This window comes from Ursus americanus, chromosome 15, assembly GCF_024610735.1.
Source record: "Ursus americanus isolate L20-20 chromosome 15, mUrsAme1.1.p, whole genome shotgun sequence".
NCBI classification, from domain to species: Eukaryota; Metazoa; Chordata; class Mammalia; order Carnivora; family Ursidae; genus Ursus; species Ursus americanus.
Genome location: NC_142141.1, coordinates 6,656,644 through 6,675,758, shown reverse-complemented (window position 1 = coordinate 6,675,758; position 19,115 = coordinate 6,656,644). Strand labels below are relative to the sequence as shown.

General features: G+C 53.8%; 1 protein-coding gene across 1 annotated transcript in view; it reads left to right on the top strand.

Annotated features, from left to right (window-relative positions):
- Positions 1 to 15,525, top strand: part of FGF18 (fibroblast growth factor 18) — a 33,399-nt gene extending 17,874 nt beyond the window's left edge. The window contains exons 4-5 of the mRNA XM_045792152.2: positions 7,621 to 7,727; positions 14,445 to 15,525. Coding sequence (XP_045648108.1) covers positions 7,621 to 7,727; positions 14,445 to 14,711 — 374 coding nt within the window. The 3' untranslated portion in view covers positions 14,712 to 15,525. The remainder of the gene's footprint in view (positions 1 to 7,620; positions 7,728 to 14,444) is intronic.
- The last annotated feature ends 3,590 nt before the right edge of the window (positions 15,526 to 19,115 follow it).

Genomic DNA, 19,115 nt, shown 5'->3' with positions numbered 1-19,115 from the left:
CAGGAACTGATTCCTGGGGCTTCCAGAAGGGGCCAGGTCTCTCTCGCATCCGTGGGGCCCTGGCACGTCAGCTGCAGGCCTGAGAGCCTTCTTGAGCATGATTCCAAGCAGGACCACCTGCTCTGGCTCCTGTCAGGCCTGAGGAGGAAGGGTCTTTGGACCTTCTCGTTGGGTGTGGTCTGATCTTTTCTCAGTTTGAGCTGGGGTCCCTTACTCACTCGGCACTGAATTATCGAGTCCTGGGCATGCGGTGGTGAGACACCCCTGGGCCCAGCCCTCACGCAGCTCCCAGGCCAGAGACCCTGCTCCATCGTAGGGGCTGACTCTGAGTAGGAAGAATCTAGCTCTCTAACTTCCAGCGTGACCTTGGGTCCTTCTCATTCCCTCCCTGAGCCTGGGCTTCCTCACCATTCATGGGGGGCTGGGTGCAGGGTGTGCAGTTAGCACTCCGCTGGCTTCCTTGAGAGCGCAGGCGTGGATTCGTCTGTGACTCCAGCTGCGGTCCGGCTGTGCGAGGTCAGGAGGAGTCAGCCCATCCCAGCATGGGCCTGCACCTTCTTGCTCGGCCTTGCCCTCTGAACACATGAGCTCCTTGAAAGTGGTGACCCTTCTGCATGTCCCCATGTCCAGTACAAGGCTTGGCAGAAAGCAGGTCCACACTTAAAGGCTGCTGGGTGAATGAATAACATAATTATGGGGCAACGCAAAGCCTAATCAGGGACTGGCTTGTGTGGCTCACGCAGGAAGGTCTGTGGGGCATTCCAGAGCTTTTGTTGAACAGATGACAAGAGTGGGGGGAGTCCTCTGGTCCCATTTCCCTCATTCTGGTACTTGCTGGAGGGCTGTGTTTGAGCAACGAGCAAGGGCTGGTGTGGCTGACGCTGCAGAGACCCCCTACTCTCTGAGTCCCAGGCCCACAGTCCATACAGCAGTCCAAAATGGGGGACTGTGTCGCTCCACTCTTCAAAGGCGCTTGTCTCTCTGAGAATTAAATCCCAGTTCTTGGATCAGCCCAGAATGGCCCGGCTCTTGATTACCACTCCAGCCTCGCCTCACTGCCTCTTCTTTGCCCACTCAGCTCCAGCCCCACCCACCAGCCAACACGCCAGGCATGCTCCCGGCTAAGGACCTTTGCATTTGCTGTTCTCTCAACCTGAGGATGCTGTCCTCCCAGATATCCTTGGGGCTTGCTCCCTCATTTCACTCGGGCTCCTGTTCAATTGTCTCCTCATCAGAGACTTCCCGTCTCTGTCTCCTCGTGGGCATATTTTTCTTCCTAACATTTATTGCTACTAGATATTCTGTTATGTATTTAGCCTTTTGCTCTCTGTCTCCCCTGTTCTAATGCAAACTCCTTGAGGGTAGAGGGCTTTGGTCTATTTTGTTCGCTGCTGTACCACCATGCACAGAGCCAGCCCCAAGCAGGTGCTCAATATATGCTTGAGCCAGTGAAGGCATGGACGAGCCATGTGTGTGTCTGGGAGTGCTCCCCATGGGGCAGGTGCCTGGCACAGAGCTCAGGCACACGGTAGATACTTGGCAAATAAGTGCTTCCGGCCTCCTCCTCTCCCTTCCTCTCATCCTCCCTTCCATCCTTCCAGCCTGCCCGTGCTGCATTATGCAATGAGGACACAGCGAGCATCAGACCTGGCTTCCCCTAGGGCTCTCGCAGCTGGGAAGAGGCATTAAAACCCCTGCCCTTTGAGCTCATGTCCCATAACTTCTGTCCCCAGTGAGGAGTGGTCACCCACACCTCGCTGACTCGGCAGCTGAAATGGCCACACGAGAGCTATGGCTAGGATTAAATATAGCTCCTGATCAATCCTATTGATTTTTTCCTTCTTCCTTTCTAGCGAGCCCACGTGGCCTGCAAACCTCCTTGGGGGACTTTAGGAGAAAGACTTTGGGAGAAATACTCTGTGTGTGTGTGTGTGTGTGTGTGTGTGTGTGTGTGTGTGTGTGTGTGAGTGATGTGGAAACATCTCCAGGAAGCATTCCTTCTCTACCTGGTCCACCTTCGGAGGGGAGGAAGGGAGGACTGATTTGCTCTGACCTCCCCGTGCCTTTGGTGGCAAGGACATTTCCTCGCTGGAGGACACCTGGAGAGTGGCCAGCATTGCAGTCAGCACAGGACCCGTAGCGGCCCGCCAGCTGCTGGTCATCTCACACAGGGCCCCGGGAGCTCCTGGCTGTCACACTGCTCCTGCAGGTCTCAGGGGGTTTGAGGCTGAGACTTGGGGGAAAAGAAACCCCCCATTGTCCAGCTTTGTTCTCTTGGGCTTCCTCTCTTTGGTCCCTGTCTCCTGTGTCACTCTTTGCACTGTGTCTCTGTCTGGTTTTTGGCTGCCTCTCTGTGTCTTTCCCTGCTGTTTCATACGCTTTAAACAGAAAGGCTTCAAAGGAAGGCCTGGATCACATGCTGGGAAGCCCAGCTAGGGAATCACACTGGAATCAGTCAATCAGTCCGTCAGTCAGTGTCACTTCCCTTTTTGCTGCCGTGGCTGGCCTGCAGGATGTCTGTCCCCTTCTGCCTACCTCGGAATCTCTGTCTGTCTCAGACTAGCTCTGGAGTTACTCTGCCAGTGTTCAAATCCCGGCCCTACTGTGTGGCTCTGGGTATGTGACTTAGCTGCTCTGTGCCTCAGTTTCTTCATCTGTAAAATGGGTGTTAGAGTCCTTCACTCACAGGATTGGGAGGATCTGATGAGGCACTGCACATTCAGAGTAAGCACCGTTCCTGACAGCTGGTGAATGCTCAAGTAAGTATTCATTGTGGCTTTTAAGTTATCATCGTTACTTCAAACATTTAAGAAAAATAGGGAAGAGGGGCGCCTGGGTGGCACAGTCGTTGAGCGTCTGCCTTTAGCTCAGGGCGTGATCCCGGCATTCTGGGATCGAGCCCCACATCAGGCTCCTCCGCTATGAGCCTGTTTCTTCCTCTCCCACTCCCCCTGCTTGTGTTCCCTCTCTCGCTGGCTGTCTCTCTCTCTCTCTGTCAAATAAATAAATAAAATCTTTAAAAAAAAAAAAAAAGAAAAATAGGGAAGAAAAAAAGGCAGCATGAGTTTTGTATAGAAAGGGCTCTGCAGGCATCTCTACCAATAGTTCCTCTGCGTCAAGAAAGTGAGGTCAAAGGAAAGACCTTCCTTGCCTTTGGTGTACTCGCTTTCTCCCCCAGCAAAGGGACTGAGGCAGAGGGAAGGTAAGGGGGGCAGCGGACAAGATAAGACCAAGACTTCTGGGCTAGCCTGCCTGGGTTTTAACTCCATCACTGTGTGACTGCGGGACTCAGTTTTCTCACCTGTGTCACGGGGATGACAGTAACAGTTCTCACCTCATGGGGTTATTAGGAGGCTGTTGTGAGGGACAGAATGCATATAGTGCCCACCACTCAGAAGCTCTAAGTAAATGTAAATTACTGATAGTTTCTAGAGGCGCAGAACTGAAAGAGGCCTTGGAGGTCACCAAGGCCTGGCCCAGAGAGGAACAGGGTTTTTCCCTCTAGTCACACAGCAAGCAGGAAGATGTGATAGTAATCCTGAGGCTCGGGGCAGGTGGCTGGGAGCTCAGAGGTCTAGTGAGTGGCGGGAGTAGCCCCGGGAGAAGTCCAGTGGGGAGCGGAGTGGCTAAGGCGTTGACTTTGGAGTCAGACTGACTCCCAACATCTGTCCTGCTTTGACCAGCTGTGTGCCCTTGGGCAAGTCCCTTCACCTCCCTGAATCTTCCTTTCTTTAACTCTTAAATAGTGTTACTCATATCTACTGCGCAAAACCGCTTATGCATTTACTAAGATTTGCTTGTTGGTCATTTCCTGTGAGCCCGGTATGGGCGAGGTGCTCGAAATGCAGTGGTGTGTAAGACAGAGAAGGCCCTGCTGTAACGGAGCTTACCCTCCAGTAGAGAGAGACAGGTGATAAAAAAAAAAAAAAAAAAAAAGATAGCAGCTAAGACCATCTGGAGAAGAGCTCTGAGGAAAATGGAGCAGGGGATGGGGAGAGCTGGACCGGGGAGGGTGGTAGGGTATTGGACGGTGTAGCCAGGAAAGGCCTCTCTGAGGAGGTGACATGTGAGTGGCGACCTAAGAGAAGAGGAGCCTCTATGGGAGCTCTAGGAAAGGCAGCCTCTGGGTAGAGGGAACAGCAAGTGCAAAGGCCCTGAGGCAGGAGTGTGCTTGGTGTGTCAGAGAGGAGGAGCAAAGAGGCTTGTTGGCTGGAGGGCTGTGAGTGAGGGGGGGGATGTGGGAATGATCAGTAGGGGCCAGGGCATGTGCCCCGTAAGGGTCCCGTGAAGAGGCTAGATTTTAACTGGGTTGGAGATCCCGAGGAGGACTTTAGCGGGGAAGAGATAACATTAATTTTCTATTTTTAAAGGATCTCTCTGGCAGAGGGAGGAGGCTGCTGGGTTGTGCAGTCTGGAGGGGATGCCTGGAGAGGAGGTCTGATGAGGAGTGGAGCCAGATACCGTCCCAGACTCCTCTGGCCTAGCCTGGTACAGGCCTTGAGAATGGAACTGAGCCCACATGAGGTTTCTCAGCTCCTGAGAGTTGCATGTTGGGGGCTTGGGTCATGAGGAGGGGGAGCGTGATGCTGTGGACGAGGTAGGCTGTGGAGCAAACCCGGCCTGGGTGGGTGGGGTCTCTCTCCATCTCTCTCTCTTTCTCTCTCTCTCTCTCTCTTTCTGAGAACTGCTGCTGCTATTACTCCCCACAGACTTTACATAATTCTGGCCCAGCTCCCTCCTCATTATGTCATGCACCCGAGTGAAGTCTAGGTCACTGCGAGGCCTGCTGCGGTCGGGAAGAACAGACTTCTGGCTCCCTGGCGTGGCATCCGGAGCAGACCTTGCCCGTGCGGGGGTGAGGACAGCTAGGCTTGTGGGGGTGGAGGTGCAGCCCAGCCCCAGCCTAGGCCCTCTGGAAAAGCTCAGGCAAAGGCCAGGGCTTCCTGTGGGGGCTGTGGCTGATGAGCATTGGGGGCTCGGGGGGGTGCAGGGAACTACATCGCCCCAGAGTTGGGGGCCCCCCCCTGGTGCCCAGCACCCAGCAGAAAGTCAGGCAGACCTGATGTCAGCCCCTCCTGTTGGGTTGTTTCTCTGAACCTCATTTTCCTAAACTATAAAATGGGGACAAAACCACCCAAGCTCAAGGTGGTGTATAAATTTCAGTGTTCTCACATGAGAGCCAGAATCGTAGGAACAGTTCTGAGGACGGAGGTCCAGGCACATGCTGGGAGAGGGGCAAACTTCCCCTCAGACTCACTTGGCGTGTCTTGGGCCATCGTCCTGGGGCCTGACCCTCTCTCTACATTCTCCCATCCCCACCCCTCTCCTAAGCTCTGCCCCAATCCCGGAGAAAATCAGAATGGGGTGAGCCTCCCCCTTCCCCTTGCACAGGTGAGACTGAGGCTCACAGAGGGGTGTGCCTTGCTCAAGGTCACACAGCCCAGCCTGGCAATGCCAGGAACAGAATCAAACACCATAAGTCCCAGCCCAGGGCATTTTCTGATACACTTCTCAGTGTGGGATGCCTGTGACCTTGGAGGATGCTGAAGAAGTTCAGGTCAGAGGGCATGCCCGGGGAGGCAAGTTTGCTTCTACTTCTGCCCTGTACACACATCTGATTTTTTCCCACTATGCTGTGTATGTGTGTGCGTGTGTGTGTGTGTGTGTGTGTAGGGGAAAAGAATTTTGTTTTGCGGTTATTACGAAACTAACACGGGCATTACTTCCCTTACCTGGCCTCTGAGAACAGGTACCTTCCTTTTGCGGAATCCTCACAATAAAGATTAATGAAGATTAAGGATGATTATACCCATTTTATGGGTGAGGAAACTGAGGCCCAAGGTCATATAGTTGGCAAGTGGGGCCAGGGATTCATATCCAGATCTGTGCATTCCAGAGCTCTCACCTTACCCTTACATGTGCTGTCTTCTTCACCCCCCTGGGATGGGAGACACTCCTGAACCCCATGACCTCCATCTTGTGTGGGGCCTGAGCTTTTCGAGGAGATGCAGAAAGCAAGCCCCACGCTGCTCTGACGTTTGGCCCTGGGTTCCCAGGGAGAGTTACAAGGATTTTGAATGGAAGGGGAGCAGGGAGGATGCGGGACTTATAACCCCCTATCTCAGTGTTGCTTAATATTCTTGACTGTGTTTACTAGTGATGGGGGAAGGTGGAGAGAAGAATGTGCCTCCTCCTCCCTCCCTGTTTCTAGAATTACTAAATTCTTGTTAGATCTTTAAATTTTATGTAAATTCTTCTTATTTTCCTTGGAAAGGTGGGGTATCATATTTTAATTAGTAGTGGTGTCAAAGGAGGGCTAGATTAATTATTGGAAATCCTGAGTTCCAGATGGTTTTAATTTTCACAGCAGGGCACCAGGGTATATATTTTTAAATTTTTTTATTAAAATCATACTTAGTGTATTTTAGGGGCACTGAGGTACACTCTTTGTGGCTCCAAGGATGCCGTATTTAGGGCTATGATTTTTGTTATGGAGAAGCAAGTCCCTTGTCACTGAAATTAAAAGCTTGTGGGTGAGGGAGGGGCAGGTGCTGGGAAGCAAAGGGTCAGAGATGGGAGGGTGAGAATGGGGGGGTCATAGGCAAAGAAGGCGGCAGTGGGAGGAGGTGTTAGGGAAGGAACAAGTCATAGGAATTCAAAACCAGAGAGCAGAGAGAGCTCAGAGAGGGTATGTGGCCTACCGAAGTCACGTAGCACCCTTACTGGGGAGAAAAAGTGGATTGGCAGAGGGACAGGGAGGGGTTCTGGGCGCAGCATGCCTAATTGAAGGACAGTCATCCTTTGATCATTTGACACCCTTGCTCAGGGCTTTGGGGGATCAACTCTGGACACCAACTTCTCCTAAGGGAGGCTCTGTGGAGAGTGGGTCGTTTAATATGGGGTCTCCTACTTCGAACCAGGGAATATCGGGTCCTGATTGGGACTTCTGGGCTCCTGGAAGTTAGCTATGTTTCGGCCTTGGTGGCCTTGATTGAGCAAAGTAGAATATTTTGAAGATAGCCTCCATTCCTGGGGGCCTTAAACCCCCCCTTGCTGGGCATTCCCCACTTAAAGGGGAAAGGTGTGGCATGGGGAGGGGACATAGCAGGGGTTCTAGATGTTTGCCTTGGAGGGAGGGGCCTTGACCTAAATTTTGGAGGAAGTAGCTTGATGGCCCCCAAGGCAGGATGTGTGTGTGGCCGTGCAAACTTGCACGCGTTTTTCTGTGCCCTCATTCCAGAGTCTGCTACTTTTTTGGGGTTATTGGTGGCTGTGTGTCCTGTTCTGGGGAACAAAGGTGAGGGGCTGGTGGGGTGGGTGATGAGGGGAGAACACACTGGTATTTAACCACAAGGGGCGGAACAGCCCTCCAGCTGGAGCCATCTAGGTCCCAAGTGTAGTCAAGAGAGGCTGGGGGTGAAGAACAAATGAAGCAAGGCTTCTCTGGCTGCCTAAGGGGCAGGGTGCGCCAATGAGACCAATTCAAAGCCTCCCCATGCCCGATGTTAGAGCAGTGAGGGGGTCCAGGGACAGGGTCAGGGATCACGTCGCTGAGCCTTTTGGCCAAACCGTTGCCCCTGATAAAAAAAATGTGTCTTGTTCTCCTTCTGCCTTTCGAAGCCCAGCTCCTAGTGGAGACAGACACCTTCGGTAGTCAAGTCCGGATCAAGGGCAAGGAGACGGAATTCTACCTGTGTATGAACCGGAAAGGCAAGCTCGTGGGGAAGGTGAGTGACGGTCTGGGATTCCCAGGGTATTCGGGAGGGTTCCCCCTGGCAACTCTGGGTAGCTGAAACAGGGTGCTCAGAGCCTTGTCAGCCCCACATGGAAAACAAGCCCGGTGAGTGTGTATATGTGTGTGTGAGAGAGACTCTGAGTGTAATCTCTTCTTTTAGCCCCTTCTCTGCCCCCACATCACAGCCTGCCACGTGGAGGTATCCATGGCCGTGACTTTGGGGAGCATGCAGGGTCCCGGTCTCTCCTGCCGGTTGTGGACCCCGAGGGGCTCAGGGTCTCCCTGCCTGTGTATGTCTGCTGTCTGAGAACAGGGAAGCGGCAGGCCAAGGGCTGGGCCGCAGCACTGGTTGAACAGTGGCCAGGGGCTTGCAGAGAAGTACAGCACCTCCTGGACCCCACTGCCTCCTCAGCGCTGGGCCTCATGGTTCTAGCATTTCAGAAGATTTTATGACTTTGGAATAGGCAACAGAACTGCATGTAACAAATTAGGGTGGGGTGTGGGTACGGGGGGTGGACCAACATGCCTGGGGCTCTGAGCTTCCAGGGATGCTGCCTGGTGTCCCCCTTTTTCCCTGGGTGTGTCTGCTTGTGAAGTTCATACACTTGCTCCCTTTGGGGGCTCCAGGGGAAGGTGTTACTGGCAGTAGGTCCCTGGTGCTCACGCTCTGTGTTCCCCTCCCTCTGCTGGGACCCTGCTCTCCCCCATAGCTAACTTCTAAAATGGTTCCGTTGGGCAGGTGGAGTGAGAGGTGCGGGATAGACCGTGACTCTAGGGAGGATGGCTCTTCCTGCCTGGGGGCAAGCCCTTGGCTGGTGATTTGCATTTATGACACCCTGTTGGGAGGAGGAAGCACAGCCCCAATTCTGTTTAAGCCTTGGTTTTGTTTTCCTGCATCCCCCAACTCTTCTCCCTCTTCCCCTCCTCCGCACCCTAGTGGCTGGGAGAGTACAACAGGCCAGGGACTTGAGCCAGAGTAGTGTTGCTTATTATTTGTTCATACTAACACTACCGATAGCTTCTGCTAATCGAGCACCTACTTTCTGCCAGGCCCCGTGCAAAAATACTCCCAAATAATCCCGTGAGGGCGGTACCGCTACCATGTCCATTTCGCAGATGAGAAAGCTGAGGCTTGGCCCCCGTCCCAGGCGCTTGTCCCAGGTCCCACGCTACAGCGGGCCCGGATTCCAAGGCCCGTCTGGAAGGCAGAGATTCCAGCCGCGCTGCCCACACCATCCGAAGCTTCTCGGAGAGCACCATCATAGCAATCGGCAGAGCGCGACTCCGCGAGGCCGAGGAGTGGTTTTAATTAGTGGCTCACTTTCCGCGTCCCGGGGCGGCCGGCCGGCGAGGGGATCGGGGCAGGGGCGGCGGGCGGGCCGGGCGCCGGGTCCCCTGGCCTGGCCGTGCGTTTCCTGTGGCGGCGCGGCCCGGCCCCGCGTCAGGCGCTTTGTTCTCCTGCCCGCCCGGGCCGCCTCCCAGGCCCAACCTGCCTGCGGCGGGACGCTCGGCTTCCTTCCCTCGCCGCTTGCAGGGGGGGCGCGCGGCAGCCCGCCGTGCCCGGTGCCCGCGCGCCCCTCCCTCCGGTCTGCGCGCTTCCCGGCAGCTTGACCCCCGGAGGGCCGCGCTGGGGTCAAAAGAGCAGCCCCGCTCCCCGCCGCCGGCCGCCCACCGCCCGCCCGCCCGCCGGCTGGCCGCTGAGTCACCGCTTCCACAGGAGCCGGCTCCGATTTCCTGCCCCCTCGCCCTCTCTCCCGTCATTAATATTGGGGACGGTTCAGCTGGCGCTCGCTCCGCCAGGCTCGGCGCAGCCCAGGGAGGGCCCCCTCCTTTCCGCCCCCCTCGCCGCAGCTCCCCCAGCCCCGCACAGGCGCCTGTCTTCTGGGCGGGTCCCCGGGGCTCCAAGGGTGTCCCCCAAATTCACCTGTCCCGGGATGGCCCTGGGCAGGCCCCTTGTTGCCCTCTGCCTAGCCCAGCTCCCCTCGTTGTCTCTGGCTCCTGTATCTAGAAGCCACAGGCTCTCGGGTTGCTGTTTCATCACAGCCTCCTAGGCAGTCAGGCCCCAAGGTCCTGGGGTTACCCCTGAGTTGTTCTTTACTGCTGCCCCTGCCTCTGTTGTGGCCTCATGCTTTCACAGGAACTGTTGACCCAGCTGCCTCTGGACTCCCAGCCTCAGGCTTTTGCCTTTGCCCACCTCCGCCACCAGCTCTCTAAAGTGCATCCCCTGCCTTCCACCCCTAACCCCTCATAAAACCCATCCCCGGGTCCGCACGTCTACCGTGTACCAGAGAAAGGCCAGACTCCCTGGGGAGACACACAAGGCCCTGGGTAGCCTCCCTGGCCTCACAGTCCTACCACCCACCCTCAGGTTCCTTAAGCCACAGACACATGGCACTGCCAACTGCCACTCCCTGGATGGGGCGTTCGGGCTTTGTACGTGCCCATTGCCCTTCCCTCTGTCCCTCCGCCCTGAGTCCTGCTCAGCCTTCAACAGCTTCTAGCTTCCCCAACGCCTCATACAGCACACCCGCCCTGGAGCCCACAGTCCCTCACACGGTTCCCTGTTGCGTGTCGCTAACCCAAGCTGTCACTGTTTGTCCCTGTGCCTCCATCTCCCAACTAGATTGAGGGCTGATTCCAGATCCATCCATCCACGCTCTGTGTACCGGGCTGAAGAGCTGCAGAAGGACCAGAGAAGTAAAAAGATGGTTCTTGTTTGCTGAGGATTGTCTTAACCCACAGCCAGAATTATTCCTGTCAGGCCAGGGTGTCAGGGGCCCTAACTGCTGAGCCTCAGTGTCCTCGTCTGCGCAATGGCAGTGATAACACTGGCAGCTGGCGGGCATTTGACATACTCACTCACTTCCTTTTGAAGCCAGGTCACAAAGTTACTCCTTCAGCTGTGGGACCCCTCGACCTCAGCTTAGGCATGGACTCCTTTGGCGTGGCCTAACAGGACAGCTTTCTGGGGTGGCCTTGACCCTGGGTGTCAACCTTATACCTCTTTGGCCCCAGCAGGGCACGAGCATCGAGCCCTTAACCTTTTGAGATGTTCTGGGCACCTGGCTGTAGCCACTGCTGTCTGCACTGTGACAATCACACACCAAAGCTCTGCCCTGGGCCCCTGCACACGCAGGCAGCCTCCCTTGCCTTCGCCATCTCTCTGGACCCCACATCCATCCGGCCCAGGAGGGCATACATCCTTTCATTCCATAAACAGCTGTTGAGTATGGAGCACCCGGTGCTAGGTACCCCCCCATCTCTGAATATTCAACCCAGGTCGATTATTTTCTCATCTTCCCCCACCTGAGTGATCACTGGTGAGCCCTCTTTGGGGCAGCACAGAGGGGTCCCCCGCCCACCACCACATCTTTGTGAAGACTGCTTTGATTGTAAACGACTGAAGCCCAACTCAAAATGCCTTAAGCAAAAAGAAGAATTTTGGCTCATATAACTAAAAGCGTCCAGGGGGTAGTTCTAGTTTCAAGTAAGACAGGATCTAGGGGCCAAATGATGTCATCAGGATTCAGTCTTCAGATCAAATAGAAGGAATAGGACTCCGGTTTGGAAAGGAGGACGTTGGAGGTGGGGCAGGAGGGAGAGATGCTCAAATTCTCCTTAATCACCAAGGTTCTGCGTTGGGATATTCACTCGCTCTATAAATACTGATGGTCTGCCTTGCCTGAACCCATTGCGTCAGTATTTCTGGGGGTGAGGCCCAAGCGTAGGTGTTTTGTTTTTTTTTGTAAAATCTTTGCAGGCAATAAGCAGGGTCATAGGGGTAGTCAGGAGCAGAGGTGAAGGTCAAGCCCAGGTGCGGCCTGCCATTCGCTTCGGATCTGCTGTGTCTGAGCTCATGGGGGAACTTATGACCATCACGGGTACCGTGGCTCCTCCCAAGGGGCTCCCGAGCTCTGGGGTGCTGGGAATTTCAGCCCTCGTAAGTACACCCGGACACACACAAACACACGTGGCAAGCACTGCTGCTCCTTGCACGTCCGAGACCTTGCTTCACGCTGACGGCGCCATGTGGGCCTGGGGAGGGGAGGGGTTTTGACAGGCAGCGCCCCGCCCTCTCTTGCACACCCTTTCTACTCATGGACTTCTCTGGAAGTGGACAGAGGAGAAATGAGCTGCAGTGGCAAATGCAGGTTTAAACCTGGCTCTGCCTCTTACAAGCCCTGTGACCTTGGGCAAGCCGTTTTGCCCTTTTTGAAGTCGGTTTTCTTCTAGCGGGAGAGTCTACCTAAGCAAGTTCAGGGGATTGAGTGAAATAATGTCTGGCCTATAAGTGACAGGCAGTAAGTCCTGAATGAGTGAGTGAATGAAGGAGTAGGGAGACCAAGTGGGCCCCACCGGGAGCTCTGGCCTTCTCCCTGCCGTGTCTCTTTCTCAGCACACCCCCAGGAAGGGCCCCCCCAGCTCATGACAGTCTCTGGGGTATTAGTGAGGGATCCAGGAGGCAGCACCTACTTTCTTTTAGAAGAAAGCCTTTGAGGGGTCCCTGCCACCATTTCTATCCCAGAACTCTCTTTATTCAACCACAAGTGCTCTGGGTGCCTGAGACCTGTGCTGAGCCATGAGGGCAACTGACAGGTGGTCCTGACCTCCTGCAGCTCTCGGGCTAATGAGGAGGCAGGCAGGTATGGGGTTGCTCTGTTGTGGGGTGGGAGGAAGAATGGGTGCCAAGGGGAGAAGATTGAATATGTGAGTCCAATAAAATCTGATGCTTGAACGGAGTCTTAAATGAAGAAGAGGACAGGCCCAGGGAGATAGATGGTAGTAAAGGAGAGCTTCCTGGAGGAGGTAGTTACTGAGCTCGACCTTGAAGGACGAAAGCAGTTTTCCAGGTAGTGGCAGGTATTCTGTGGTGGGGAACAGCATGGTTTAGGCTTTGTTCAGTATGATATGACTGTTCCACGGAGAGTGGCCAAGGGACCTCGACTTAGATTGGATAGACAGCTTCCAGAATTATCCGGGGTGGAGGGCAGAGACCACTCCCTTCTACCTGCCTTGTACATATGCCCCACTTCCCTCACAAGAGCCCCTCACTGCTCACCCCCCGACGGACACTGTCCTCTGGGTCCCAAATGCCTCCCAGTCCCACCCCCTGCCTGCTCTGCAGCCTCCTCGAAAGATCTCGGCCTCCAGAGAATGTTTTCTTACCCTGCCTGTCCCTTTCTGCAAAGTTCAGCACTTTGTCTGCAGGGCCCAAGCTTGCCCTCCACTCAAAGGTGAACGTTCCTGGAAGCTCCAGCCTGTTTTCCACTTCAAACAAAAGGCTGGAGCTCGCACCTCAGTCACCACGCACAGCCAGACCGCTGGGCTTCCAGCTTGGCTGGGCGTCCGTCCATAACGAGGAGTGGGCCCGGCCTAAATTTGGAGATGTTAGTTGGAAACTCGAGTGCTGCTAATTCAGGCCTTCCAGCTTTGTGTGCTTCCCACTCTCCTACATGGAGCAGTTTGGCTGTCTCAGGGAGGAGACTCGAAGCCCTGCCTCCCACCGTCCTTTGTCCAGATCCGATCCAGGGAGGGGGCCAGAACCATCTGAACCACCTGCTCCTCAGAAATAATCTAGCAAGTTCTTCCGGTGTACGAGGCTCGACTGGAAGTATTCCTCACGACATTCCTGTGACGCAGGGTCACTGTCCCGGTTTGGTAAGACGAAGACTCTGACGTCTAGAGAGAGTGGAATTAACTAGCCTGAGGTCACATAAGGAAGTGTTAGAGTTGATTCAGCTTCTGACTCCAAATCTAGTGCTCCTTGCCCGGCATCCCTTGTCTCCTAGGGAGTTCACACATCTGCTGGGGAGCCTGAAATCTCAGAACCAAAGGCAGAGGCTCTGGAGTTTGGCCATGCAAAAACTCTTATTCTTGGAGGTCCCCACCCCTCTTCACACCAAACATGTAAAATGCACCATATCCCACATTAAATGTAATTTAAATGTAACAATACTGCAGTGGGGTGGCCGTGGTGTAGCTGACTCGATATCAGCTTCTGTGCACATCTGCAGGGACTGCTTTCTGTTGTAGGTGATAGAACGTAATCTCAACTACTTTAAAGGAAATGAGATATTATTGGCTCACATCACAGTGAGGTAACAAGCTACAGATACTGCTTGGTCCAGAGCCCAAAGAATGTGACCAGAACTTGGTTTTCCTCATTCTCTTTCTCTTGGCTTTGCTTCTTCTGTGCTGGCCTTGTTGGCAGACAGCGTTTCTCCTCATGGTGGTAAAATGGCTGCCTTTGCTTCAGACTTACGTGTTCCTCAAGTTTAAATCAGCCTATGTTTTGGGGGGATTATACAAGGGTCTTGAGGAGCAGTCTGATTGGATGGCTCAGGCCACAGGCCCAGCGCTGCATCAGTCACGGGAAATAATATTTTATTGGCTAAGTCTGGGTCTCTTGTTCTAGGAGAGTTGAGGTGGAAGCCCCTGGCTGTAGGGTAGTGAGGGGGGATGGGATGGATTCCTGAATGACCATGGGACTCTATTACCTAATTGTTGGGTAGGGAAGGAGGCAGAGGCCAATACGACAAGTCCACTCCACAGATCCAGGAAGTGAAATTACTGGGGACAAAACTTGGGTCGGGCCCTCTCTACTCTTACTGCCCCAAGCCTCCGCCACCTGCCCACACCCTGTCCACATAGCTCTGCCCCTCATACCCACCCTCCCCTTCTCACCTCCTCCTTTTCTTGCCTCCTATAGCCCGATGGCACCAGCAAGGAGTGTGTATTCATTGAGAAGGTCCTGGAGAACAACTACACAGCCCTAATGTCCGCCAAGTACTCTGGCTGGTACGTGGGCTTCACCAAGAAGGGGCGGCCACGGAAAGGTCCCAAGACGCGAGAGAACCAGCAGGACGTGCACTTCATGAAGCGCTACCCCAAGGGACAGGCAGAGCTGCAGAAGCCCTTCAAGTACACCACGGTGACCAAGAGGTCCCGGCGGATCCGCCCCACGCACCCCGGCTAGGCCGGCCCCGCCGCAGCCCCCCAGGCTGCCCCCAGGCCCACACTCACACTCACAGAGAACTGCATCAGAGGAATATTTTTACATGAAAAATTAGGAAGAAGCTCTATTTTTGTACATTGTGTTTAAAAGAAGACAAAAACTGAACCAAAACTCTTGGGGGGGGGGGAGCGATAAGGATTTTATTGTTGACTTGAAACCCCCTGTCTATGACAAAAGACTCACGAAAAGGGACTGTTGTCAAGGTACAGGTGCTTGTCTCTCTCTAGGAACAGACAACTCTAATCTCGTCCCCAGAGGAGGATTTGAATGAGGAAAACGACACTCTGAGAAACCAAAGTCCTTTTTCCCAAAGGTTCTGAAAGCAAAAAAAAAAAAAAAAAAAAAAAAAAAAAAGAAGAAAAAAGAAAAAAAAAAGAAAAAATAGAAAAAAGAAAAAAAAAGAAAAAGAAAAAAAAAAAAAGAAAAACAAAGAGAAAGTAGTACCCATCCCCAGACTCCCCCTCTTTCCCAACCCCCCATCCCTGCCCCAGACTCCAACAAAAATCGCTCTCTGGTTTGCAGTCATTTATTTATTGTCCACTGCAAGCTGTCCCGAGACACCGCGCAGGGAAGGCGTGCCCCTCGGAATTCTCGGCGCCTCGACTTCCGACGACAGACGGCCTCGTCCAATCAAGTGACCCTGCATTGCTCGAAGTTCTGGAGGATGCTGCTATCGACCTTCCGTGACTCACGTGACCTAGTACACCAATGATAAGGGAATATTTTAAAACCAGCTATATTATATATATTATATATATATAAGCTATTTATTTCACCTCTCTGTATATTGCAGTTTCATGAACCAAGTATTACTGCCTCAACAATTAAAAACAATCGACAAATTATTTAAAAAAACCAGGAGGTGAGTGGTGGTGGGGGACGGGGCTCAGGCAGGACGGGCCCCTTTGTGTTTCATTCTTGGTGGTCCGCGCTCTTGGCTCTGAGAGCCGGGGCCTCGCTCATGCTCATTCGTTGGTGCCCGGATTCGCGCCAGCGCCCTGCTCCATTCACTGCTCTAGGAGCTGCGAAGGCAGCTTCAGACCGAGGGATCTTTGCTTCCGGACATCCTCGCCCTCAGAGAGATGACATTCTCTCGAGTCGTTGGTGGGTCAGGCATACACGAGCACAAACTTGCCCGGCATCTCCTGCGTTCTTCCGTGCACTGGGCCTTTATCTAAAAACACACCAAAAACATGCCAGCCTCCAGGGCCTTTCACCGATTCACTGCTTCATTCATTCACTTACGGATGGAGCCACTCCTTCAACACACATTCGTTACGCACGTCACTAAGTGCCAGGCACTGTTGGAGGTAAAGGGAATTCATCAAAGAACAAAACCGATCCAAAATCATGCTGCATGGAGCTTCCAGGCTAGGGGTTATGCCTGAGTCATTTGTGGAGCCCGGGCAAGGCAGCAGTGGGCCCCCTTCTGTGTCTGGTGGTAGAGGACTCAGAGGGCCCAGGTCAGGTGCAGACCTGCTGTTTCGCTCCTAGACTCTCATGGGCGGGGGTGCAAGGAGTCTGTCTGCTTCTTTAACTTCCAGGGGCCCTTTTTCCTAGGTCTTCCCCAGGGCCTGGTCAGGATGTAGGGGAGAGGCTGGCTTAGTCTTGGGGTGGGAAGCAGACTGGGCAGGAGGTTGTCTGAAGAGGAGGATGCCTCCTGTGGGGTCCTGCTGCTGTCACCTGCCTCTCTTGAAACCACCTCCTGCCAACACTGGCCAGGAGAAGTCCCCAGTGAGGCCTACAGAGTGGAAGGAAAGAGCGGGGCAGGAGAATCCTGGCTGGGTTCTGTGTGCTCCCTCGGCAACCCACCTGAGAGCTCGGGCCAAGCACGACTCTTGGTTTTATCCTTCCTCCCTGCATGATGAGGGTCTCTCTCCATCCCTGCGCCCCGTCCCGTGTTGTCACAGCACATTTGCTTGGGGCTTTATGAAGCCCTTTGAGGTATGCGATCTCATTGTGACCCCAGGACAACGTGTGAGGAAGATACCATCATTATTCCCATTTTATAGATGGAGGAGACTGAGGCTCAGAAACATTGAGCAGCTTCCTCAAGATCACAGAATAAGAAAGCTGGGGTTGGTGTGCAGATCCTACACTCCCCAGGTGGCAGTAGCTGCCACTTGGCCAGTGCCTCCTGGGTTTCAGACGCCCTGCTGGGGCCTTTACACGGCCCTGCCTGGGCCTCCCTACCCATCTTGGTGTGGGCAATGGGTACCTTGGCTGAGGCTCAGAGAGAGACCATCAACGTGTCCAAGGCCTCAGTGAGTGGGCGACTGAGCCTGAGAGCCCTGGAGATAATAATTGTGATGGTGGTAGTCATTCACTGAGCACCTACTGTGTGTCAGTTCCTTTCACACTCCGTCATTTAACAATAACCCTACGAGATGGGTGTGCACTACCTTTTGCACTGAAAGTTTCAGATACGTGAGATGACCTGCCCAAAGCAATTCAAGCTAGAAAATTGTGGAGTCTGAATTCCACCCAACATTTGTTTATTCATCCAATCAATATGTGTTTAGTTTACTCTGTACCAGATGCTGTTCCAGGGGCTAGAGATACAGCAGTGAACTGAGCAGAGCCCTTGCACTCATGGAGCTTACATTCCATTGGGGGAAATCACCAATAAACCAAAGAGATAGAAAACATGTCAGATAGTGATAAATCATAAAATAGGGAAAAATAAAAGAGGGTGAGGGGATAGAGGGGGATGGGGCTGCTATTTTAGATAGAGTGCTCAGGGAAGGCCTCTGGGGGGGGGGCACAGGCAGACACTGAGGGGAGGCGCATTCTGGGCGGAGGGAACAGAGAGTGCTAAGGCCCGGAGACCTGTCACAGAATAAAGAGGGGACTGGAGGGTGGAGCAAAGTGAATGGGGCAGGAGGCAGAGTTTCGGAGGGCGTCAGACCACCACTTGGGCTTTTATTCAGAGTGAGATGGGGCGTCATGTGTGATATACCTTACACTGGAAAGGGACAGCTCCGGCTTTGCGTGGAGAAGGATGGCAGTTTCCAGCCTGGGACTGCCCGATGCCATAAGCTGGGCTCTCGCCACTCTCCTGAGCTGCTTCCCGCTGCTGGCTCTGCCCACCCCCTTGCAGGCTGCGGGCGCCCCCCACACCCAGCACCGTGCCTTTGCTCCATCTCATGGAGCAATGAGGCCAGCGTGTATTCTCTTTTCCTGCCCCCTAGACACTCCCTGTCTTTGGAAGATGCGGGCCCTGCTTCTGTTTACTCTAGACAGGCTTCCTGGATAGCTCCTGGACAATGAGAAATATGTTAATGATAGGCACAGTGCACTGGCGGGAAGATTTCCCAGCCACGGATGATGTCTTAGGATGCTTGCTTGACGGAAGAGCCAAGCGAGTGTTTCCACAGTCCAGCTGAACAGGAAACCTTTCAGAGCACCTATTATGTACCAAGCACAATCTTACTGAATCTACCCAACAGTCTTTGGAGTGTGGGCATTTTTAGCCTTACTTTCTAGAGCAGGCTCAGAGAAGTGGAGTCACTTGCCTGAGGTCACACAGCTAGTCAATAAAAGCACTGGGATTTGAGCCCAGGTCTGTCTGATCCCTAGAGCTTGGAGCTCTTGGCACCTGTCCAGGGTTTCAGTCTTTCCCACCCCCCGCCCTCCTTATCCTGTCTTGGTGTCCATCATCTCCCAACCCACCGGAGGGAGGAGGCAGATAGAGACCACATTCCCACGTCCCTGATGACAGCTCTTCTCCTACTCCCCTGGACCACTTCCAGGATGTCAGTGTTGCAGAGGGTACAGGGATCTGGGACCTAAGGCACCTGAGTTTATTTGTAGCTTTGTTGCTTTGCCAGCTATGTGACCTTGAGCCGTATCCCTCATCAATCCAATTGTTTTCACCTTGCAGGGCTGCCAGCGTAATGTTCAAAAGAGACAGCAGAGCAAATAAGTGGGGATTATTCCTGCCCAGTAAGAGCTGGAAGGCACCCAGACAGGTGTTTTACCCTCAGTCTTCTCTCCATTTCCCTTCAACCTCATCACTTTAGAGAAGCAACCACAGCCCAGACGGGGAGAGTGACCTACTCCGGGGCACAGCGAGTTAATGACAGAGCCCATTAGATGACCAGTGAATAGTGACGACAGTGATTAATAAACACAATGGAGTATGGCAAAGGGAGACGAGTCAGGGCTCTTCTAGGGAGTTCAAGGGTCAGTTTGATGGCCAGCCAGGTCCCTCTCAGCATCCTTCCCAAATTTGCTTCAAGGAAGCAGAGGGCAGGGAGGAGAGGGCTGAGGCTTCTTGGTCCCAGACCCTACCCCTCTGGTCTTCATCCCCATAATGGTACCATGTGACCAAGTGCCAGAAGTGAGTAAAGATGGAGCCTTACC